We start from the raw sequence: 26,561 nt of genomic DNA, 5'->3' as shown, positions 1-26,561 counted from the left end.
CGTGGTGGAAGAATCAGCCTTAGACAGGAGGACGGACAGAGGAGGGAAGGAGGAGAGGAGAGCTGGGCAGGGGATGGGTGAGGAGAGGGGCAAGATTACCTGACATTCTCATTTTCTACCCAACTCTTGGTTGGCATTTTCCAGGGTTGTGGCCTTGGTTCTCTTTGGCCTTCTCTCTTTTCCTTCCCCCTGGGTGCTCATCCAGCCCCATGCCTTCAACTATTCTTTACATAACAACCCTCAAACTTCTATCCTGAGCCCTGAACTGAACCTATAATGCAGTGGTCACCTGGATATCAACAGGTGGATTTTTCACTGGTATGGCTAACTATCTAGAGTGAGAACAAAACTCAAATGGATCTCTCTTGAGTAAGAAACTTAGCGATAGAGTGCTATATTCCCTAGTCAGAAAGTGTCTTTGTACCAATTCATTCCCATTTCTTCATTACTTCTTCATTATTCCTCAACTCTGTGTCCACACTGGGAATGTGGAAGGCAAGAGTTAGCAGGAAGGAAGGCAACGTGCATACAGAAAATGAGGAGAATGCTGCCCGGTTTACTCTGTATATGTCTAAGTGGTGTGTGTTTCCCTGGGGAAAATCATTGTGGGAGGATTTTATGTCTGAGCAAATGCTCTGCTTCAAAGAATGGTAATGCATATATCTAAAGGTTTGTGTTAAAATGGTTAGGAAAGATAACACAAGTGGAAGAATATGGAAAATGTTTTAGGGGAAAACATCAACATATTTTTAGTCACTCAGATCTATTTCCAACTTTGCCTTACATATTTCTCCTTAAACTCTAACTGCTCCCATTTAAGGGTCGGGGGGAGGGATAGGAGTGGTGCAAAGTAAAATTGACTTCTAAATTCCAAAGAAAGAAATTGAAGGCTAAAATGTGACCATAAAGAAAGTATTTTTAAAATGAGGACAGGGGCTGATGGAATAAAAAGGAAAAAACAAAACCGTTCTCTACCCTGAGGAAATAAGCATTATCTACTCTGAGATGTTATAGCATTTGAGAGAATTAGAGGTCTTCCCTATCTTCTTACATGAGCAATGGAAAGAGTAACAGCTCTTCTCCTATTATTAGGCTTTTCCTACCTTTTAAAAATACTCCTGGTAACATTTCCAGATTTGTTAAACTCAAGAAAATCACCTAGGCTTAAAAATTACCAGGACAAGTTGTTTTTGTTTTTCTGTTGTGGTGCTGTTTCAAAGGGCAGAAACCTATTTCTAGACGGGCTCTTCTTTTTCGACAGATGGCCGTTCTGTGAGGCTTGGGTTCATCAGAGACAACCCTCCAATCAGCCGGAGGTGTGGGCAGGAGCCCGTGGGCAGCAGTCACCCCACTTACCAGAGATTCGCTGGCACACTGGAACACGTAACAGATATACTGGCTCAGCCCCGGCTCCGGCAACTCCCGACAGATAAAGCCAAAGTGATCAACATGCTTTATACCCTAGAGAAGGAAGAAGGGCAGTGTTTATGGGATTATGTCCTTTTAACCAACACTATAGAAATAGTTCTGTGCTTTCACACTTCCATGAATTTCTCCTTCACAGCACTGTGACAGGGGACATAATGCCAGAGCAAACTTATTCGGTGGTCTTTTGATACATAAAAAAGGGTGAGACCAGCTCAGAGTTTTTTTTGTTTCTGGCAAACACTCTGTGACTCAGGGCCACAAGAGGAAAAATATGATGGCATGACCCACTGTCTCTTGTAATAAAAACCGCTACTCAGTGTTTGCAAGTAATGGAGTTTTCAATTTATTGGTCATCTTTGAACGGGCAGTCTGACGATTCATTATAAACGCTGTTCTTGTTTATATGAGGCTAAGAATCATTAAAACTGACAATACTCTAATTAAATGGCATGCCATTCCCTAAAGCATGCATTAAAAATACCAGAATGTTTGTCTATTGATAGACATTCAAGGAGCCACAAGTGTTAGAAGATGAATACATTAAAGAAATTATTGCAGATGTCAACTAGCCAGATTCACAAATCTGTACTTCCTGAACACAGGCTAAATAACCTCAGCTACACTTAATACAAAATTCTGAATCATCTGAGAATTTCGATCGCCCTGAATACATACACACCAATTAGTAGACAGCACCTTGTTATTTTAACAGAAAGCACAGTACTTTGAAAAGTCATGAAGACAAAAAATTTGAAGTGGTCCTGCAATCACCTGAATCCCAGAGAAAGGAAAACAGACTTTGGAATCAGACAGATTTGTGCTTCAGCCTTGGTTCAATCAATCTACCAGGTATGAGATATTGTGCTGCGTTGCTAAAAAGTATCTCTGAGGTTCCATTTCTCATCACAAAATAATAGTAATGGTACCTATTCTAAGAAATTTTTCAGATTTAGAACTAAGAAATATCTTAATTCCTGGCATGTCTGGTAAACAGTAACCACTATTCTTGTAATAAGAAGCTCAACCTACCCAATGGCTACGGAAAAAGGAAATCAACTCTGATAAAAAGTAAAAAAGTCAGTAAGGAGGAGCGAGGTTACAATCCATGAGGTGAAAGTAAATTCCATCTGATACAACTCATTCGTGATTAAAGAATATCTTTTACGAGCTTGGTACTAAATGGGAAAAATGCACAGGACCTCATTAGCTCAGCAAGTTTTCGGGCAGTGGTAATGTTTCCAGTAAAGAAAACCATTCCCTTATTCCTCATGCTTGCCAGGGAAACAGTCCTACCGATTTTGAAGAAAGAAACATTTGTAGGTGTACATGTGTTAAAAAGCACTCCTGTTCCCAAATGTGGCCACCCTCTATCAGTACAATTCTGTGGAAAGAAATAACAGGAGTTGGGCCACTCAGTGAGAAGCAGAAAGTTAACTTGACAATTATTCTGATCAAAGGCCTTTGCACAAATTTTCCTCATATTTTTGTTTGATTCTTCTTCTGAATTCTTAGAACACAAAGCTTGCTTTAAAAAAAAGGAAAAGCAAAAATCTTGTTTGAACTGCCAGATTTATAGATTTGGTTTGGCGGGTTCTTTTTTTTTCTTTCTTTCTTTTTATTTTCCTTTAGATGTTCAACGAGCATTGCTAGTTTTCTTTCTGGGAGAAACATTGTTAGTTTCTTTCTGGGAGGGGGGTGGGGGGAGAAGCACAGCCTTTTCAGATGACTCCTCTTGCTTTGGGGAACAGGAAGTACACTGGTTTGTACACCACTCTCTCCCCAATGCTTGGCATAAGGCCCAACATGTAGAAGCATTCATTCAACATTTATTGAACACCTAAGCATCAAGCTCTGTCTTAACACATCTTATTCTCTGATGCCCTAGAGCAGCGGTCCCCAACCTTTTCGGCACCAGGGACCAGTTTCATGGAAGACAATTTTTCCATGGACAGGGGTGGAGGGGGCAAATATGGTTCAGGTGGTAACGCGAGCGATGGGAAGCAATGGGGAGCAATGGGGAGCGGCAGATGAAACTTCACTCCCTCGTCCCCCCCACTCACCTCCTGCTGTGCGGCCCGGTTCCTAACAGGCCTCGGCCCGGGGGTTGGGGACCCCTGGCCTACAGAATAAGACACCTGCCCTCACAGAGCTTATGATCACGCGGGGACCCCCAGGAAACATGTAATTACAAGAATGCCTAATAAATACTTTGTTAAAGTGAATAATCTTTCTACCACATTTTTTGTCCTTTAAGTAGGAATTTAGAAATTTGCAATATATTCTTCCACTAGTCAGATGCTGCCTCTCTAAACGACTAGAGTAGAATATAATAGAATAGAATATAATTTTATGTCTCCATATAACAGAACAAATATTGAAACAAAATACTAGAAGTGAAACCACATTAGCTGAGGCTGAGGAGAGTAATTAACAAGATGTACAAAAGCTTATCATTTTCAAAGGGAAGAACGTCGGGATATCATACCTATGGCAATGCGAACTCCAAAATTAAAACTTAAAAACAAGAAAAAGTCAGTCTATTTTTCAACATTAAAATATAGGAAAGGGCCTTGGCAAGATCCAGGCCCCTGAAGGTACACCTAAGGCACATTGCTAGGAAAGAAGTTACTGCTTCTCTGTTCCAGGGACCTCCTCAGAGGCATCCTTGCATTTTTAACTTTCCCATATTCAGCTTTAGGTACTCCCTCTGCTCCAACATCTTCGGAAATTCTTTCTAGGTTTGCCATACATTTAGGTAGCTCTAACAATTATATAGATATTCTAAATTATTACTATGGTACTTAGGACACTGTGCCTAATATGATCTTGAACACACATAGTTGTATAGATTATTTTTTAAACTTTCAAATACGTAATATGAGAATTAAAAATAAGTAAAAGGACAAAGATACATATCAAAACCTTCTTTTCAAACTTTAGCATTTACATGTATAAACTTGAAAGTACTAGTTCTTTTTTTTACCTACTACAATATAAAGAGCAATCATGACTCAGTGATGCCCACAAGACCTACTGCTCAAGATGCTGAGGAACACTAACTGTGAAGATATTTTCTAAAGAACTCACCACCCCAAAACTTCCTTCCATCCCTTTGATGAAGTGACACCAGGAAACAGTGTTGATGAAAGTGAGGACAAGATTATGATAATGAGGAACCTGGACAGGATTTTCTTATTGGCAGGGACCCAAGCACATGAACACTCTTAGTTTTAGACAAATCTACTTAAGAAATGCTTTTAAGAATAAAATCTGAAGGGGTTTAAGCCCAGTTATTTTGTTAATTTAGAAACAAGCTTTAATTGGTTTCTTCAAATACTATAATCTACTTCAATACATACCTGGGAACAAGAAGAGATATCTTTAAAATTCTTCTCGAGCACAAGTGATTTTGTGTCTGGACTGATAAGGTTTATCTCAAACCGTCCAACCTTAAAAATAAAAATATTCCACTTAATTTCAACTTATCAAGAACCTAACATATTACTTTACAGTTAAATATTTGACTAATAATACAGATTCAAATGCTGTATCCCAGACATACATATTCACATGTGTGTCAACATCCAATCCAACCAAATCTACAACCCCAATTACCAGCTGTCTGAAAACATTTCTTCCTTTCATCTAGAAATCATTAAAGTTAAGTTGGTCTTAATTTACAAGAAACCATTTTTTTTCCAAATTAGAAATTATTCTTTTCAAAAAGATGCAACCTTTCCACACCTTATGTTTTCTAAAAATACTAATTATTTAATTATAATTTATAATCATACTTTCTCACAAATGATCAACAGAAAGATATACTTGCAATTGGGCAGATAAATTTTAAAAATTTTTAAATAAACAACCATTCAGAAAAAATTAACAACATGGACTCTGGCTAGCTAAGAAAAAGAACAAATCCAGTAGCCCAAACAAGAGAGGAAACTCAGTTAACATATCACCACAGGAAAGACTATAGACACTTTAATTACATGCCTAGAGTTACCAAGAACAAAACAGAACAAAACCACCATGAACTTCTGATCAAGCAAATATTACATACTGGGACTGTTTACCAAGGTACACTGTGCAACTTCCTTCTCAGGGGCTCTTTGCAACGGGATAAAAGGGCAGTCACTCCTTTTTTCAAGAAAACTCAAATCTGAGGAAAACTCAAATTAATCTTCAAAGCTGAGGAGTAATTAAAGAATCTCTACAGGGCATTGTTAAGAATTAAGTTCTTTTAAGTGGAACTGGACATTTTCAAAAACTACTTTTTAGAATTAAGAATCATCTTACACCTATAATACAGCTTGCACCAAATCATTTTAATAACTGGTCTAATAAATTATCAGGCCTATGATGTTTCTTTAACCGTCTCTTCTGTATGACAGAGTAAATTGGTGTATTCTCATCTGAAAATACACCTATGAGTCTCTGGACTTTTCTTTTTTTTCTCTCTAGAAAATTCTTTCTCCATCATGAAGATTCACACGCTCCCAGATTCACATCTTCAAACCCTTCATAAGATTGACTATTTGCAGTCATTTAAAAAAATAACATTTATTTAAGAATCAACCTAAGGCAAATGCTGGTGATGCTAAGAGTAATCTATTCTTATTTCCCCAACAACTTTCCGTGATGCACTGAAAGTGCATCTCTCTTCCTCTCCCTTCCCTGCTCCCTTTTTTCTTACATTCCCCGTCTGCCTCTCACCCCTTCACAACTTTCCTTTGTTTGCTGTCTTTCTCCACCTGCCTTATCTGCTTCCCAAGGGATATGACAGAAAGGTTGGATGCTTGCAGAGTGAGGACCAGGGAAGAGCTGGCCGCCCGGCTGCTTCCGTTTAGCAAAGAATGGGGAAACACCCCGAGAGCACGCGGCCAGGGCAGCACCTGAAACAGCATCGTTCTGTTCTTCTCCGAATCCGAGGGCTGGACGTGGCTGGGAGCGCTGGCATGCCTCCTCCGCGGCTGCGTTTTCTGGCTGTTCTCCTGAACTTTCCTTTGCAGGACACCGGTGACGCTGCTGCACCGAGACCGGAACTCCTGCTGTTCATCAAAGCCAGAATCTTCCAAAATCCGCTCAGGGAAGCAGACTCGAGAGCTGGACGGCCCAGGCTGGCTGGGCGCCGCGGGGAAGACGGGGTGGGTGTCGTTGACGCCATCCCCTTCCTCGGACAGAACGTCGGCGGGGGAAGCGGGCGCCTCGGCCTCCGACACCGCCGGGTCCTCGCCGGCATCTGCGGCGCGCGGCTCGCCCTGGACCCGCAGGCGCTGCCGCTCGTGCAGGCTGAACTTCTCGATGCAGTCGTCGATGAGGCTGGATGGCGCCTTCTTGTGGGTCACGGTCACCTTGCCACAGTACAAGACCTCGAACTTCTGTGAGTTGTAAAAGGCGTCCTCGTTGTCTTTGCTGGGTTTGGCATCCTCTTTCATGGCAGCTTTCGATAACTGCCTTATGCTGCTGATAACATCGGGAACCTGGAACAGAATTCAAAAATCCTCACTTCAGTTGAATATTTAGAGATCGTATATGTTTACCTAGACCTGTTATTATCACAGAATGCACGCTCATCCTAAATGATAAAATAAAGAGAGTAATAGATCCTACATAAAATAAAGCATAAACTTAAATTACACTATCGGACATAGTGATTTAAGGATAAGATTGGAATTTTCTATCACTTTTATACTTTCCCCTTTTAAATGTATTCGTTTCCTAAAAACAAAACCATGAGACTATACAGGCCACTGCAACCTTTAATAAATCATCATAACATAACCTTTGAGTACTTTTAAAATGTATTATAAGGGATCAAAAAGTTAAAAATTAAATTTAAATATAAAAGTAAAGTGTAACATGCTAAGGTACCAACCACGACTGAGATAAATAAATTATTTAATTAAATTATTATGAGCCTCAGCTGAAAGGAACCAAAGCTTCAACAATGAGGCTAAAATTAACTTTCTGGATGAAGAGGTTAAAATCCAGACACCCCTCACCAGCATTAGCCATCAGGGAAAATGCAAATATAGACCACAGGAAGATACTATTTCATATCTATTAGAATGGCTAACATCAAAAAGTCCAAGTGGGGCTTCCCTGGTGGCGCAGTGGTTAAGAATCCGCCTGCCAACTCAGGGGACACGGGTTCGAGCCCTGCTCCAGGAAGATCCCACATGCCGCAGAGCAACTATGCCCATGCGCCACAACTACTGAGTCTGCGAGTCACGACTACGGAAGCCAGCGCGCCTACAGCCCGTGCTCCGCAACAAGAGAAGCCACCGCAGTGAGAAGCCCGGGCACCGCAACAAAGAGTAGCCCCCGCTTGCCCCAACTAGAGAAAGCCCGCGTACGGCAACAAAGACCCAATGCGGCCAAAATTTAATTAATTAATTTGAAAGTCCAAGTACCCGCAAGGATGTGGAGCAACAGGAACTCTCATACACTGTGTGCAGAAATGTAAAATGGCCCAGATACCTCAGGAGTTTGGCAGCTGCCTGGGAGTTAAACATAGATCTCACAACCCAGTCATTCCACTCCGAGAGATTTAGGTGAAAGCCCTGAAAACGTATGTCCACAAAAAGGCTTGTACACAGGGCTTCCCTGGTGGCGCAGTAGTTGAGAGTCCGCCTGCCGATGCAGGGGACATGGGTTCGTGCCCCGGTCCGGGAAGATCCCACGTGCCGCGGAGCGGCTGGGCCCGTGAGCCATGGCCGCTGAGCCTGCACGTCCGGAGCCTGTGCTCCGCAACAGGAGAGGGCACCGCAGTGAGAGGCCCGCGTACCAAAGAAAAAAAAAAAAAAAAGGCTTGTACACAAATATTCATAGATGCCTTAGTCACGATACCCCCAAACTGGAAACAACCCGAATATTCATCGACAAGTGAATGCTCACTAATTGTCAGGGAAAACCACGATAAAATATCACCTTACACTTGACAGGATGACTATCATCAAAAAGACAAGATATAACAAGTACTGGGGGAGGATGTGGGAAAAAGGAAACCCTTGTGCATTGTTGGTAGGAATGTAAATTGGTGCAGTCACTTTGGAAAACAGTATGGAGGTTCCTAAAATATTAAAAATAGAACTACCATATCATCCAGCAATTCCACTTCTGGGTATATATTCAAGAGAAACAAAATCACTCTCTCGAAAAGATACCTGCACCCTCATGTTCATCACAGCATTATTCACAATAGTCAAGACATGGAAACAATCTAAGTCCACCTAAGTGTCCGTCAAAAGATGAATGGATAAAGAAACTGTGATAAATATTATTTAGCCATAAAAAAGGAAATCCTGCCATTTACGACATGGATGGACCTTGAGGGCATTATGCTAACTGAAATAAGTCAGACTGAGAAAGGTAAATACTGTATGATCTCACTTATATGTGGAATCTTAAAAAAAAAAAAACCTCATAGATAAAGAGAACAGATTGGTGATTGCCAGAGGCAGGGGAGGGAGGAATGGGAATGGATGAAGGTAGTAAAAAGGTACAAACTTCCAATTATAAGATAAATAAGTTCTGGGGATGTAATGTACAGCATGGTGGCTAGAGTTAATAATACTATATTGTATATTTGAAACTTGCTAAGAGAGTAGATCTTAAAAGTTCTCACAAGAAAAAAAATCTATAACCATGTGAAGTGAGTGATGTTAATTAAACTTATGGTGATCATTTTGCAATATATACATGTATCAAATCATTAAGTTGCACTCCTTGAACTAAATACAATGCTGTATGTCGATTATATCTCAATAAAACTGAAGAAAAAAGTGAAAGGATGAACAAAAGATGGTACATTCATACAAAATGAAATACAACTCATTATCTCTCATCTGGTTTTCTGCAATAATCTTTTAACTGGTGTCCCTTGCCCCCTTCAATCTACTCTCAAAAGTAGAAAGGATTCCTTTTTAAACTTGTCATGTTGCTCATCTGCAAATCCTCCAAGCTCCCCATTTCATTAAGAGTAAAAGACAAAATCCCTACAATGTCCTACAGGGCCCTCACCCTCTGCATTTGACATACATATAGATTAAATGTGCACTGTGGCTACACATCTTACATGTGATCTTCAGACAGTCGACCTGGATTTCGTCTTTTCCTTCTCACCTCGTTTCCTCTGACCTTACTCCTCCCAGCAACCCTCTCTCACTCACTCTGCTCCAGCCCCACTCGCTTCCTGGCTACTCTTTGAACATGCCAGGCAGACTCCTCCCTCAAGGTCTCTGAACTCCAAGTCCGCCCCCAGATAACTGGACGGCTCCCTCCTCATCTCGTTTAAATCCATGCTCTAATGTCACCTTGAGGCAACATCCATCCCCTAAACCAAAACACACACACACAGAGACACACTCTGACACAGCCAGCATTCCCCCGGAATTTTCCCCCATTTTATTACTCTCTATAGCACTTACCTCTTTTAACATTCTGTGTAACTGATTTGCTAGAATGTAAGCCCTAGGAGGGTGGTGATTTCTGTTTCTTTTCCCACATTTTTTCCTTGTATCCCCAAAGCCTAGAGTAAGTCCTGGTACAAAGTAGATCCTCAATATGTGGACTGGGGGGAAAAAATTTTTTTTGGTAATTTCTACCTTTGGAAAAGAGAGATCATCTTATATGCAGGGTTGCTTCACATTCAGACATACAAGGTATTTCTTCCAATATTCTAGCACCAATTCTAAAACCAGAATTTCTTCTCTTTCACATAATTCTTTGGGATATACTGCCAGAACATTCACAGTTTAAAAATCACAAGACTTTCAGCTTGCTAGTAGAGTATTTCCTATGAAAGAATAAAGTCCAAATGCTATAGTTTCAATGACTCACCCCAAACATTGGACATATCTCCAGGGAAGTCAGATGCTTTGTACTAACACATGATCAACAACCTTAGACCTCTGTCATTTTGTTTTTGCCTTAGTGTCTGACAAGGGCCAAAGCTATGGAGACTGACCTAGACATTCAACCCTGAAAAAAGTACAATGATTCTCGTGGGTTAGGCAAAACCCTAAAACAGATGGCTCCCTCCTTCCTCACTAACCATATTTCGTTAAATACTTTTCATCTGATTTTACAACCCTAGTGCACCTAAATTTCCAAAGCGTCTCTATGGAGTGCAGAATAAGAAATATTATCTGTAGGATTTTTTTTGAACCTGCAGAATTTTGATCTTGTCACAAATATTTTAATGAGTATTAGAGTTAATTCTATCAAGACTGAAAATAAAGTCAGTTTGACCTTAGTTGTATCAATTCCTCTATATTATAAGTTTGTACTTTTTCTCATGGAGAGCTGTTATGTGAAGAACTGATTAGTGGCTGAATTCCTATAGTCTCACAGGACATTTCCCTGTGACCACAGGTAGAAGCTCAATACCTAAATATAATTCAGTTAATGACCCAGTTCATAGAAGCAAAGCTTATCATCTTGACTAAACTGAGTAGGTAATTTAATCTTCCAATAATTTGAATTGTTAACTACACCATAAAACATAGATTCTAGTTGCCTTTAATATCTTCTCTCAGGTCATGACTAAACGCAGCTTTCAATGACCTGCAAAGAGGCTGGCCTGTGAAACTGATCTAACAACATTCAGCTCTGTTATTGCTTATAAGTGGAACACACACATGTAAGTTAACATTACACAGCCCCTGCCTACACACTCAGAGCCCATACCAGAAGGGACACACTGATAAAGAAAGGACAGTAGAATATCCACAGTGGGAAACTGAGTTATCAGAGAACCATGAAGACTTCCTGAGACATTTATTTGAGATCAATCAGAAGCAACACAAGAGAAACACAAAAGCTCTATCCAGGGGCTTCCCTGGTGGTGCAGTGGTTGAGAATCTGCCTGCCAATGCAGGGGACATGGGTTCAAGCCCTGGTCTGGGAAGATCCCACATGCCGCGGAGCAACTAGGCCCCTGAACCACAACTACTGAGCCTGCGCGTCTGGAGCCTGTGCTCCACAACAAGAGAGGCCGCGATAGTGAGAGGTCCGCACACCGCAATGAAGAGTGGATCCCACTTGCCGCAACTAGAGAAAGCCCTCGCACAGAAACGAAGACCCAACACAGCCAAAAATAACATAAATAAATAAATAAAAAGTTTTTAAAAAAATGCTTCCCTGAAACCAATTCAGGAGTTTGGGTTTAAAAAAAAAAAAAAAATCTCTATCCAGTACTTGCACATACACAAGACATTTTGGGAAAACACTATTCTCCTATAGGACAGTGTTAACTGACATATATTTAGATTTTGATTTAGATGTGTTTTTGAATGAATTTGACTCCTTGCATGTATCACATCTTTCAACGTCTTTTTTTCTCTTTACCGTTAATGCTATAAGCTCCTAAGTGAAAGACTGAGTTGTGGTGATTTTGTGTCTTACTAGAGTTCTTCCATATGACCACTGGGAGAGAATTCTGTGCTCAGAAAAAACTGAGTGACAGTTGTCAGCAAACAAAAATATACAAATAGTGAACAACCACCTAGAATCCTGATGAAAGCTCTCCAGGATTGAGATGGGGTTAGTAAACTCCTGTTGATAACACAAGAGAGATCTGGCACTCCTCAGAATAGAGAGCTGAGGCTTTCCACTCTGCTCAGTGCTCACCCCAACTAGGAAGTGAATGTGTGTTGCAAGAATGTCTTCAGATGCTAGGAGACACCTCAAGCTACACGCTCGGGGTTCGTACTCTAGTTATTAGTACTCTGGCTACGAATAATGCAACTGCTTAGAATCTGCCTACGTCTCACAGAGTCTGATGAAAATTCAATGCCAATTCAAGGCAAAGTTTTTATTGTATGGCAGCATATAATTTTAACACAAAACAACAATAATGAAAAGGGAGTTAATGATCCCTCTACCCAGGAATTAAGAGATTTCTTCTCTCTCCCCTGATCTGCCAGGAATTTGTGTCATTCTGCTTTCTAGAGTTTCCTTGCCAGTAAAGTAAGGGATGAGAAAGATGCTCAACAAGATCTCACCTAAATCCAAATTTCTATGGGTTTATTTTAGCATTGATGTCAATATAGGAACAAAATAATGTACATTAAAAGAAGATGGAAGGGGGCTTCCCTGGTGGCGCAGTGGTTGAGAGTCCGCCTGCCGATGCAGGGGACACGGGTTCGTGCCCCGGTCCAGGAGGATCCCACATGCCGCGGATCGGCTAGGACCGTGAGCCACAGCCATTGAGCCTGCGCGTCCGGAGCCTGTGCTCTGCGATGGGAGAGGAGGCCACAGCAGTGAGAGGCCCGCATACCGCAAAAAATAATAATAATAATAAAATAATAAATAAAAGAAGATGGAAAATCATCTCTAGTATTAAGCCAGAAATATTGTAAGTCATTGACATTATTCACTTCCATTGACACACAATAACCAATTTCAACAAGCAATAAAATAAATGGGGCTTTTTTCAAATGTCTCATGACATTTAGAAAAAGCACAGGGCCACCTTTGGCTAGTATTCTGTCCTTACACCTTCAGTGATCTCACTAAAAGAATATAAGTTCAAGTATCAAAATTCAGACAGTAAAGCAATTTCTCACTCTAGAGAAAAGAAAAATTGCCCCTAGATTCCTGGATGTCAGGCTGTTGTTTCTCATTAATTAATTATCATAATTAGTTATCACATTCCAAGAAATCCAATGGTATTGTAAAAACTACACTTCACCTGACTTCACAAGGAAATAAATTCTACAAGTACCACACACTGATGTTTAAAGTCCTAAGCAAACCCAAGGGAAAGAAGTCTGGATACTGAAAAAGCACAAAGGAAAGATACCTTTGGTCAGGAAGCAAGCTGAAATTTGGAGTCGTCCTCCAAGAGCAGTGAATATGCCAAACTGATGTAATCCTTAGTTAGCTCTCTGTCGCACTTAAGAAGTTCTCTTTCATTCCAGATAAGCCAGCAGTAATTTTGCTGCATTTGTTCAAGTCGATGTTATCACTGTGCAGCCAATTATAAAACTTCCCGGGAATAACCGTTATTGCTTCAAAAGTAAAGTATTTCCTGACTCTGCAATCAGGAAACACACTGATTGTTCAGGGCTAAAGAACAGACTCTCTAGCTTTCTTTAAAAAGAAGCATTTTAAATTTGAGTACCCCTGTCTTTCTTATGCTGTTTAAATAATCACGTGTCCAAGGCTTATTAATTATGAAGGTAGGAGAAAATCAATCTATAATACAATGTCTTCTTTCTTCATAGAGTTCATTGATAAACAGATGAACTTCAGCAAACATTTAAAAATGGATACAAATATGAATATGAAAATAAGCCTCTTAAGACATATTTAAAGCAAAAAAAATAACTGGGTAAATTCTTTCACAATGGACATGAGCTTGGCTGCTTGACTAATTATTAATCTTTTTATAATAATTATAGTAGGCACAGCAAGATTTTGATAAGCCCAAAAAAGAGGGAAAAGGTGTAAAAAACAGTTGAGGAAAAAATACTAGGAAACATTTCAAGTAAATTGCAAAAACCCTGCCAAATGAGAAGAATTCATCATTTAAACTAGTCTCAATCAAAGAGAGACAGTAAGGAAAAGAAATGTATTTGCTTTGGAAGTAATACATGCCATTAGGGGACGGATAGATTTCCTTTCTAATTCTGTTTTACTTAAGAAACTATTAAGATCAGTTCAGCATTTTGAGAAAAGACTGATTTGATTTTGGAAGATATATACGTGCCATGAAATAGTTCATTTACATTAAGGAAAAAAATCACCATTATTTAAGAACCCATGAAGATGTTCCAGCCCCAGTTACTTTGGAAGAACACTCAGTCTGTGTTGTCATTTTTAAGGTGACGTTGTCTGACAGTCTCAATAAGAAATAAAACTGATTTTTAAACCATTTTCACTTTTATCCAAAAGTACTTCAGTGATTCTTTAATATATAAACTATTATTTTAAAGTAAACCTTACACAGTAAAAAAGAGGTCTAATTATCACTAGGTCTAGAGTCAAAATCGACTGGAATAATGCAGTGGTCTTAAAATCACAGAATTTAAAAGTTGAAGGCACTCTTATGGAATCACCCGTCCCCACTATCTTGTTTTACAGATGGGGAAACAAACGGTTTACATTAAAAGTTCAACCATGGGGCTTCCCTGGTAGCACAGTGGTTAAGAACCCACCTGCCAATGCAGAGGACATGGGTTAGGGCTCTGGTGGGGGAAGATCCCACGTGCTGCGGAGCAACTAAGCCCGTATGCCACAGTTACTGAGCCTGCGCTCTAGAGCCCATGAGCCACAACTACTGAGCCCACGAGCCACAACTGCTGAAGCCCATGCACCTAGAGCACATGCTCTGCAACAAGATAAGCCACCGCAAGGAGAAGCCCGCACACCACAAGGAAGAGTAGCCCCCGCTCACTGCAACTAGAGAAAGCCCGCATGCAACAAGACCCAGCGCAGCCAAAAATAAATAAATAAAATAAATAAATTTATAAAAGAGAAAAAAAGTTAAACCATGAAAGAATAATGAGATTACAAGTAACGAGACTCTTTGGCGCCAAAGAAAGCAAGAATATCTCTACTACTTACACTGCAGTCATACAATTGCTTGGGTTTGAGTCTTGGGCTTCAGCCAAGACAGTTTCCTCTCAGATTAGGCTTTGGTTCTTAGATATTCTCAGCCCCTTTGCTCCAAACTCATTTTTGGCTCAGTGCTTCTCTGTTGTTTCCTGGTGGCCTCTGAGTTAGTTCAAGCATCAGAGAGAGAAATTCCCTGAACTTCCTACCAAGTTCTCCCGTCCTATTCTGTCTCACTGCTCTTATCTTTGAATACCTTCTCCGAAAGATATGACTTGTGCCTTTATGACCGTTCAAAATTTGAAGAAGTGATCAGATGTAAAATAAACGAGGGTAACTCACAGGAAATCCGGGGCCTTATAATTTTGATTAAGAGAATGGAATGTCCTCAGTAGTGGCTGAGTTTAGTGCTACAGAGAAATAAGACAGAAGATGGGGTGGGTGAGAAGTTAGATGGCAAAGGACAGACAAGGACAGTGCTTTTCAATTCCCCTTTCAAAAGCAAACTCATTCTTTTAAAAGTGGATTACTCAGGACTTCCCTGGTGGTGCAGTGGTTAAGAATCTGCCTGCCAATGCAGGGGACACGGGTTCAAGCTCTGTTCTGGAAAGATCCCACATGCCATGGACCAACTAAGCCCGTGTGCCACAACTACTGAGCCTGTACTCTAGAGCCCGTGAGCCACAACTACTGAAGCCCGCGCACCTAGAGTCCGTGCTCTGCAACAAGGAGAAGCCCACGCACCACAACAAAGAGTAGCCCCCGCTCGCTGCAACTAGAGAAAGCCTGCACACAGCAACAAAGACCCAATGCAGCCAAAAATAATTAATTAATTAATTTTTTTAAAAGTGGATTAGTCCACAGCATGGCATATTAGAAAAGTACATAACATGCAATTAGAGGTCTAGAGTTTAAAGCCCCATTCCGTTATCTATGATTATCTGTAGAAAAGACACCATATCCTGGTTTTTCATCTGCAAAATTGGAATCACAATGTTTATGTCAAAGGTAACCTGGGAAAATTAAACTAAAAGTGCAAATGTGCCTGACACAGTGCTAGGACAGTGAAAACATTCAACAATGTTTAATTAAATCTAAAATGTAAGTCTGACTTGTACTGTGTAAGGAGATGAAGGAAGTGAGAAGCTGTTGCTCAATTAAAAAACATTGCCTTTGTGAAAGTTAAATTGTAGTAGGGGGTATAGAATTAATAAGTAAAACATAAAGGATTTGAGATAGTAAAAACTGCCAATGAGAAAAATAATGCCCAGAAGGGGGGACAGAAAATTTGGAGGGGGTGGCAGAACAGTTGCAATTTTAGAGAAAGGTGTCTCTATAAAATATTTGAGTAAAAACCTGAAGTCAGCAAGAAGGTGAGCCATACAGATATCTGAGGGAGGAACATTCCAGGCAGATAGCACACCAAGTACGAAGGCCATGAAGCAGAAATTCGCCTGGCATGTTCAGGGAACAGTGAGGAGTCCATGTGGCTGGATGCGAGTGAGGCAGCAGATTACTGAAGAGGCCACTGTGGGGAACAGGGGCATCTAAATCATGCAGGACCTTGAAAGGACTCTGGCTTTTACTCTTGGTGAGACAGATAGCCATTGCAGAGTGCTGAGTTACATGTTTAAAGAATCCCTTTGCCTGCTGTATGGAGAACAGATGGCAAGGATAAGGGGGCAGAAGCCTACTGCACCAAGGATGAGGCAACGGTGGTTCACAGAAGAACAGCAAGGGACGGGGTAAGAAGAAGCAGGCTTCTGAATATAATTTTAAAGGCACAGTCAACATGATTTGGGGATAGATCTAACGTGGATTGTAAAAGAAGGAGAGGAGGCATGGATGAACTTTATGGGTTTTGGCCAGAGGAACTAGAGTGAGGGATGGGGATGGCTTAAGAGAGTAGGAGCTTAGCTTTGGATTGTTAGTTTTGAGAAGCTTACAGACATCCAACGGGTGATGTCAGTAGGCAGTTGAGTACATGGAGCTCAGGGGTGAGGACAGAGCTGAGAAAGAAAAATTGGAAGATATTAGCATATAAATAGCATGTAAAGCCATGCAATTAGAGGAGTCCATCAAAAAAGTGAGCACAGATGACACAGAGAGACAGAGCAAGAGGGAGAGAGACATGGTGAGCTAGGCAGAGAGAGAAATATCTCCAGGAACCAAGCCCTGAGGCGCACAATGACTATAGTTTAGGAGATGGAGAGATATGAGCAAAGGAAAATACATCAAGAGACACAGGTAAAACCAGAAATGAATGGTATCCAGAAGCCAAGAAAGAAAGGTTTCCAAGAAGGAGGGGGTAAGCACTATGAGATCATAGGTGACTTTGACAAGAAAAGTTTTGGTGGCACTTAGGGCAAAAGCCTTACTGGAGTAGGTTTGAAAGAAAATTTTAGGAACAAAATCCAAAACATTAGGTACAGACAAGCTTTTAGGGCTGTAGCTAGAGGTACAAGTGAGTCAAAAGAGGGTTCTCTTATAGATGGGAGAAATGACAGCTTCCAATAGAGAATTTCCAACAGTGAAGGGGAAATTGATGCTGTAGAGAAACAGAGTAGCACTGCAAGCAACATCTTTAAGTAGGCAAGAGGGGACAGTGGAAGACTTTGAACTGACCCAGGGCATGGAAAGTTCATCTCAAAAGGTGCAAATGCAGGAAGACATAGTGGTGGGAGTTTGGAGAATTTGTCCTCTGACTGCTTTAATTTCTCAGTAAAACTGAAAGCATAATCATCACCTGAGGTAAGGATGGGGAAGAAGATCAAATGACTATTGATCAGTAAACATTTAATTTAATTCAAGTCTGACTGTAGGCAAAATTGTGAGGTGATGGTATCTTGAGAGCCCTCAAGCTTCACTTTCTGTGTTCGGATGATGTGGAAATGTGACTTCTACAACTCCTTCATGGAGACATTGCATTTTAACCTAAGTTTTAACTTGAGAACTGAAGTATCTTAGATGAAACTCAGGAATCAACCAGAAATTAGAAGAGAGGTTTTTGTACCCTGAAATGAAACAATGCAGGTAAACAGTGTTTTCTGCCTAGGATGAGATTGGGAGCCAACCTTGTAAGTAACAGTTGTATAAGAAATGAATTTTGGAAAAAGTTCACGTGTGGTAGGGAAAAAAAGTGTTCTGTACCTTACCAAAATAAGAATAACACAGTTTGATTATACAATATTTGTGTCACTTGTGAAAAATAATTCTATATTTCTTTTTTTGGACATGGATATTTATACAGATATGACCAAAAAAGGTGAAGTAAGCAGAGTCACCAATGCAAGAAAATCAAACTTCTTACAAACATGTAATCAAGAAAGTTAATCTCTTACTTTCTAACTATAGAAACACAGAATAGGGGCATCTAAGAAACAATCCTGAAAAGCTCTTATTTATTACCTTATGCTGGCACTATGAGACCCCCTTTCAAATGCAGCAATATCCCTCTACCCAACCACAAAGCACTTTCAATGTGAGATCAACCTACTACCTGTTTATTCGACAGAATGCTTTGTATTCATCAAATCAGTCCTATTATTTGCTTAATGCTCACATTTTTAAAAATATACAATTCAAAATCAGTAAACCTCTAGCCAGGGTAACTAAGAAGAGAGGACACAAATTACTAATATTAGAAATGAAAGAGGGGACATCGCTACAGATCCCATGGAAATTAAAAGCATAATAAAAGAATACTATGAACAACTCCATGACCAGAAATTCGATATCCTAGATGAAATGGACCATTTCCTTGAATGCTACAATCTGCCAAAATGCATACAAGAATAAATAAATGATCTGAATAGGCCTAAATCGAATCAATAGTTAATAATCTTCTAAAACAGAAAGCACCAGGCTCAGATGGATACACTGGTGAATTCTGTCATTTAAGAACAAAATGATACCAATCCTCCATAATCTCTTTCAGAAGATAGAAGCAGAGAAAATACTTCCTAATTCATTCTATGAGGCCAGCATTACCTTAATATCAAAACAAGACAAAGACAGTATGAGAAAACTACAGCCCAATATCTCTCATGAATATAGATGCAAAAATCCTTAACAAAATACTAGCATACCAAATCCAGAAAAGTATAAAATGAATTATATACCAGGACCAAGTAGGATCTATCCCAAGTATGTAAAGGTGGTTCAACATTCAAAAATCGATTAATGTAATCTATCACATCAACAGACTAAAAAAAAAAAAAAAAATCACATGATCATATCAATAGAAGCAGAAAAAGCATTTGACAAAATCCATCACCCATGGTAAAAACTCTCAAGAAACCAAGAATACAGGAATAGAGGGGAATTTCTTCAACAATCTAGAAAAAAATCTACAGCTAGCATCATACTTAATGGAGAGAAACTCAAAGCTTTCCCACTGAGATCCAGTACACGGCAAGGATATACTCTCTCAGCATTCTTTTTCAACATCATACTAGAAGTCCTTGCTAATAGGCAAGAAAAGGAAACTAAAGGTATACAGATTGGAAGGGAAGAAATAAAACTGTCTGTTCTGAGATGACATGATTGTCTGTAGAAAATCTGAAATAAAAATTTACCAAAAACACAGCCTCTAGGTCCATCCACATCTCTACAAATGACCCAATTTCATTCCTTTTTATGACTGAGTAATATTCTATTGTATATATGTACCACATCTTCTTTATCCATTTCTCTGTCAATGGGCATTTAGGTTCCTTCCATGACCTGGCTATTGTAAACAGTACTGCAGTGAACATTGGGGTGCATGTGTCTTTTTGACACATCATCACCTGGAACACCTCCTGGAACTAATAAGTGATTATAGTAAGGTTGCATGATACAGGGTTAATATACAAAAGTCAATTGCTTTCCTATATGCCAGCAATGAACAAGTGAATTTTGAAATTAAAAACACAATACCATTTACATTAGCACCCCAAACGTGAATATTTAGGTAAAAAATCTAACAAAATATGTATAAGATCTATATGAGACCTACAAGACTCTGATGAACATGATCAAGGTAAAGCTAAATAAATGGAGAGATATTCCATGTTCATGAGTAGGAAGACTTGATATTGTCCAGATGTCAACTTGATCTATAAATTCAATGCAATCACAGTCAAATCCCAGCAAGTTGTTTTACAGACATTGACAAACTTATTCTATGGTGATATGGAGAGGCAAGCAACCCAGAATAGCCAACACAATATTAAAGGAGAAGAACAAAGTTGAAGGACTGATGCTATCTGATTTCAAGATTTACTATAAAGCTATGATAATCGAGACAGTGTGGTATTGGCAAAACAACAGACAAATAGATTCATGAAACATAATAAAGAGCCCAGAAATAGTCTCACATAAATATAGTCAACTGATCTTTGACAGAGGAGTAAAGACAACATAACGGAGCAAAGATAGCCTCTTCACAAACGGTTCTGGAATGACTGGACATCCACATGCCAAAAAAAATTTATCTAGACACAGACATTAAACCCTTTACAAAAATTAACTCAAAATCTAGAAAACCCAGATGACCTTGGGTATGGTGAAGCCTTTTTAGATACAACACCAAAGACACAATCTATGAGCCAAAGCAATATTGAGGGGGAAAAAAAGAGCTGGAGGAATCAGACTCCCTGACTTCAGACTATACTACAAAGTTACAGTAATCAAGACAATATGGTACTGCCTCAAAAACAGAAATATAGATCAGTGGAACAGGATAGAAAGCCCAGAGATAAACCCACTCACCTATGGTCAACTAATCTATGACAAAGGAGGCAAGGATATATAATGGAGAAAAAACAGTCTCTTCAAGAAGTGGTGCTGGGAAAACTGGATAGCTACATGGAAAAGAATGAAATTAGAACACTTCCTAACACCATACACAAAAACAAACTCAAAATGGATTAGAGACCGGACACTATGTAATAAGACCAGACACCATAAAACTCTTAGAAGAAAACATAGGAAGAACACTCTTTGACATAAATCACAGCACGATCTTTTTTGACCCACCTCCTAGAGTAATGGAAATAAAAACAAAAATAAACAAATGGGACCTAATGAAACTTAAAAGCTTTTGCACAGCGAAGGAAACTGTAAACAAGATGAAAAGACAACACTCAGAATGGGAGAAAATATTTGCAAAGAAATCAACGGACAAAGGATTAATCTCCAAAATATATAAACAGCTCATGAAGCTCAATATTAAAGAAAAAACAACCCAATCAAAAAATGGACAGGAAAAAAAAAATGGGCAGAAGACCTAAATAGACATTTCTCCAAAGACATACAGATGGCCAAGAAGCACATGAAAAGCTGCTCAACATCACTAATTATTAGAGATATGCAAATCAAAACTACAATGAGGTATCATCTCACACCAGTCAGAATGGGCATCATCAGAAAATCTACAAACAACAAATGCTGGAGAGGGTGTGGAGCAACAGGAACTTTCATCCATTGCTGGTGGGAATGAAAAATGGTTCAGTCATTTTGGAAGACAGTTTGGTGTTTTCTTACAAAACTAAACATACTGTTTTTTTTTTACAAAACTAAACATACTCACGATACGATCCAGCAATCTCACTCCTTGGTATTTACCCAAAGAAGTTGAAAACTTATACCCACAAAAAAATAACTGGCACACAGAGGTTTTAAGCAGGTTTATTCATAATTACCAAAACTTGGCAGCGACCAAGATGTCCTTCAGGAGGTGAATGAATAAATAAACTGTCATACATCCAGACACTGGAACATTATTCAGGGCTAAAAAGAAATGATCTATCAAGCTATGAAAAGACATGGAAGAAACTTAAATGCATATTACTAAGTGAAAGAAGCCAATCTGAAAAGGCTACATATTGTATGACTGCAATTATATGACATTCTGGAAAAGGCAAAACTATAGGGACAATAAAAAAGTTCAGTGGTTGCAGGGATGGGGATGGCAGACGAAAAGCACAGAGAATTTTATGACAGTGAAAATACTCTCTGTGATACTGTAATGATGGATATATATCATTATAAATGTGTCAATACCCAAAATGTTCAACACCAAGAGTGAACCCTAAAAAAAAAGAGTGAACCGTAAGGTAAACTAGGGACTTTGGGTGATTATAATGTGTCAGTGTAGGCTTATGTTTGGTAACAAATGGACAATTCTGGAGAGTGATGCTGATAATGGAGGAGGCTATGCATGTGGCAAGGCAGGGGGGTATACAGGAAATCTCTGTACCTTCCTCTCTATTTTGTTGTGGATGGACCTTAAAATTGCTCTAAAGAAATAAACTTTTATTTTAAAAAGTATACAGTTCAAGGACTTCTCTGGTGGTGCAGTGGTTAAGAATCCGCCTGCCAATGCAGAGGACATGGGTTCGAGCCCTGGTCCGGGAAGATCCCACATGCCATGGAGCAACTAAGCCCGTGTGCCCCAACTACTGAACCCGTGTGCCCCAACTACTGAAGCCCACGCACCTAGAGTCCATGCTCCACAACAAGAGAAGCCATCGCAGTGAGAAGCCCACGCACTGCAACGAAGAGTAGCCCCTGCTCACCACAACCAGAGAAAAGCCACTAAGCCCGTGTGCCACAACTACTGAACCCATGTGCCACAATTACTGAAGCCCGCACACCTAGAGCCCGTGCTCCACAACAAGAGAAGCCACCACAATGAGAAGTCCACGCACTGCAACGAAGAGTAGCCCCTGCTCACCACAACCAGAGAAAAGCCCGCGCGCAGCAACGAAGACCGAACACGGCCAAAATAAATACATAAATAAATTAAAACTTACTTTAAAAAAAAAAGAAAGTATTCAGTTCAATACTATTTGTATTTACTCCAACAAACACTAGAGGGAGCTTTCTCACATGAACTAGTTTACCTAAGCAAAAAATTTTTTAAAAAATGAAAAGGTTTTTTATAAAACTGAAACAATGCCACTGTTTATAAAATATCATTACCACTGTTCCCATATTAGTCTTAGAATATTAACCACTGCTAAGTAAATTAACTGGAATTTTAACTGATTAGACAAGTTTGGCAATAAAATTAATAAGTTAATAAAATAAAGTTAAACTGAAAAAATTAGAGTATATCAATATCAGCCCTTGATAACATTTAATCTGTCAGACATTTTCAAACAGGACATAATAAACATAATAAGAAAGATACGTCTTGATTCTTCATCACGATATGTGAAAGTATGGTCATCGAAACAAAATGCTAAAACGGGACACTGGATAAGTAGTTTTAACTTATGAAATGTCTGAACTCTTGAGAAGAGAGCCTTTTGAGCAATGGTTGGTTGTGAAATGTAATGGGTCTCTGGGAAAGAGGCAAGAGAGGTTAAACCCAGAGGGACCTGGACGTGACAAGCTCAAGCTGAGATCAGGCGATAAAGCTGTAATGTTATCAAAAAGCAAAAACTGCCGTGAGTTTCTCAGAAACCTATTTTTGTCCTGGCCTTCCGTATTATTTCAGATATTTATACCCCTACAGGAGTGGTGAACGAGCATCTTGCGAATAAGAATAATCCGACATTCTTGAACTTTTATTCAGCGGCATCAGTGACTTGTAGACATTATTAACCCCTAAATGTGTGAATGTCTCCCTTTTTCAAAGAGGAAAAGTCCTAACCCACCACTACCCAAGGATAAAAAGGAAAACATACATTTGCCGCTCTCCAAAACTAGGCTGGAAGGAAGGGCAATCACAAGGAAACAGATGCCAGATCTCTAATCTGACTTGCCCTTCCCGTGGGTGAAAGGAAAAGCTCGTCTCCGCATAATGACTGCTCACCTTGGAGCGCCCTTCTGTGCCACCTCCAACCCTCACAGTGGAGGTAAAACTCCTGAAAACAACATGAGTCACAATGGACTGATGCTCCTGGTGAAATGAAAAATTAACACAATGAAATCTTTCTTCTTTTTAAATAAATTTACTTATTTATTTTTGGCTGAATTGGGTCTTCGTTGCTGCGCGCGGGCTTTTCTCTAGTTGTGGCGAGCAGAGGCTACTCTTCGTTGTGGCGCAGGGGCTTCTCGTTGCAGTGGCTTCTCTTGTTGTGGAGCATGGGCTCTAGAGTGCAGGCTCAGTAGTTGTGGCTTGTGGGCTCAGTAGCTGTGGCACACGGGCTTAGTTGCTCCACCGCATATGGGATCTTCCCGGACCGGGGCTCGAACCCGTGTCCCCTCCATTGGCAGGTGGATTCTTAACCACTGTGCCACCAGGGAAGTCCTACAATGAAATCTTGCATCAAGACTTGCCTTTTGGGCCTGCATTCCTTCTTTCTGCTTGGGACATGGTGAATTTACCGAGAACAGTTTCTGATCAGAGAAAACTTTTTTTTTCAGAGCTGATACAGGCTGTTTAAAGATATTCTTCTTTGTTCATTAAATATCAAATAAATCCCCCCCTCCCCTTCTTTGTGTGATCCGGCTAAATGATACCCAAGGAAAGCATATAATGGTTTAGGTGATACAAACCACCCCAGTTTCCTGTTACCTTTGATTGAAGAAATCAATGAAATGCTTGAGCTTTTCAGACCTGGAGAAAGAACACATTCTGACTATGCACCTCACAGGCATCTGACTTAAAACCAGACTAATAAATATAGTACTCCCAAAGCAATAAACCTTTACCTTTGAGTTCTCTGAAATGTCACCAGATTGCTTGAAAGCCACCTGGATGAGTGCACTGTGTCATGACTAACCTTTGCCCAGCAGAAACACAGACTTATCCACCCTTGGACATGACCTGTGGACAGAGATCTCTCCCCTTCAACAGAACTCAATCACATGACGCCATTACCTTTCAATTAATTGATCTTTCATAAATTTGTTAAGATTTCAAGTAAACAGTGGTATCTCAAAGCCTCTCACCACAAAAGTATTTTTACTTATCAAATTTCATGGATGTCAAACATTTAACTGCCAAATTTTAATTCCTTGAAGGAAACTCTCACTTTAGAATTTTAAGTATTGTTAAGTGTCACAACAGAATGTGTGGCACTGAAATATTTATCATGATGTAACAGCCTTAATTTTCTAATACCCCAAATGCTTCCTCATATCTATTTCCAAAGCATTAATAATTACAGCAATGCTTCAAGGCTGACATAATCAACTTGACTGGAGATAAAAGAAATTAAGGAAATCTGATCAGTGGCAACTAATAATTGGCCTATATAGTGTGATAATGCGACAAGAGTTAATTTTCATTAAAATTTTCCACAGGATCTATCTGAGCTGCGTCTTGCAAAAATGTTTAACTTCGAAGTCAGAAAGCAAATTCAAAGCAAACCAGCAGTCCTCATATTTTTCATACACGGATGGCTTTCAAGAAAGAATAAGATGATTCTTATCATAAATCATTTATGAAGGACTTATCAGGTGAAACAGGCACTGTTTTATCTAAATAGCACCCAGCTTAATTTAGAAGAAATGGTTCTAGTGGACGCTGCCAATTCTTGCACCCTCCCCCAGCCCAATCTCCCCACCCCCACAAAGTAGGCCACAATGGAGGGCATGTAATCTCGATGGGACCAGTGACAGATATAGGGGTTGCCATGTGACCCAAGCCAAGTCAATCTGAGCAGCTCCCTAGTATTTTCCAAACAGAAGGAGAGACACAACTGTTTTGCATCTGAGGTCTCATGCTGGTGAGGAAGTTCGTCTGGTCCACAACAGGTGGACACATCCCTTCACTGGAGAAAGTCAGCCTAGAGTAACACAAAATGAAACCTAGAGGAAAACAATTAAAACCAAGATTTAGCGAAAGAGATTCCTGGGGTCTCTGGCTATAGACATCCTTGGAGATGTGACTAATGATCTCTTGGTGTCCTCCAATTCTGGGGTCACTCGGGATCCTTTCATATGGGTGAGGGGTTTTCACCCTTGCCTCTAAGAGTCCTGACTAGTATACAAGTCTACGAGAATATACATCAATACAGATGTTAAAAATCTGTTAAATATTATATATAACCTGTTGAACCCAATCATTGGGACTGAGTTCATCTGCTATGACTGAAACCCAAAACAGCAGTTGATTACATAAAACAGAAGTTTATTTCCCTCTCATATAAAAGTCCAGTTGGCAGTGCAGGGCTGTTTTGTTTTGACATTGTGTCACTAAATATCAAAGACTTGGGTCCTTCTATTTTCTTGTTATGCCTTGGGGGCCTCAACCCCATTGTCCAAAATAGTGGCAACTGTATTCCAGGTAGTAGGACTAAATAAGAGAAAAAAAGAGCAAGAGGTACACACGTACACACACACACACGCACACGCACACACAAATAATGGACAGTCTCTTTCTTATGGAAGTTTTCCTAAGGAAGTTGCCCCCCCCTCAAAAAAATCTACTTATACCCCACTGAACAGAACTAGAGGAATTTCTAGCAGCAAGAGAAGCTAAGAAATGTAATCCTGACTCTGGATGGCCACATACCTAGGTTAAAATTCTATTACTAAAGAAGAAGGGAGAACAGAAATCAGGAATAATCTTCATTCCTGTCATAACTGTCAATGATTTATCAGAAAAAAGGCATCATTCAGAGCTC

General features: G+C 39.8%; 1 protein-coding gene across 2 annotated transcripts in view; it reads right to left on the bottom strand.

Moving 5' to 3' along the window:
- The window catches only part of TBC1D4 (TBC1 domain family member 4), a gene marked incomplete at its 5' end in the record, with an annotated part of 216,670 nt that overhangs the window by 74,613 nt on the left and 115,496 nt on the right, over positions 1-26,561 (bottom strand). For both annotated transcript variants that reach the window (XM_082675940.1, XM_082675941.1), the window contains 3 exons: positions 1,357-1,461; positions 4,788-4,877; positions 6,327-6,914. In XM_082675940.1, coding sequence (XP_082532066.1) covers positions 1,357-1,461; positions 4,788-4,877; positions 6,327-6,914 — 783 coding nt within the window. The remainder of the gene's footprint in view (positions 1-1,356; positions 1,462-4,787; positions 4,878-6,326; positions 6,915-26,561) is intronic.

This window comes from Grampus griseus, assembly GCF_964374135.1.
Source record: "Grampus griseus genome assembly, chromosome: 18".
Lineage (NCBI taxonomy): Eukaryota > Metazoa > Chordata > Mammalia > Artiodactyla > Delphinidae > Grampus > Grampus griseus.
Note: the sequence above shows the minus strand (reverse complement) of the source record. Positions and strands in the feature narration are given on the sequence as shown.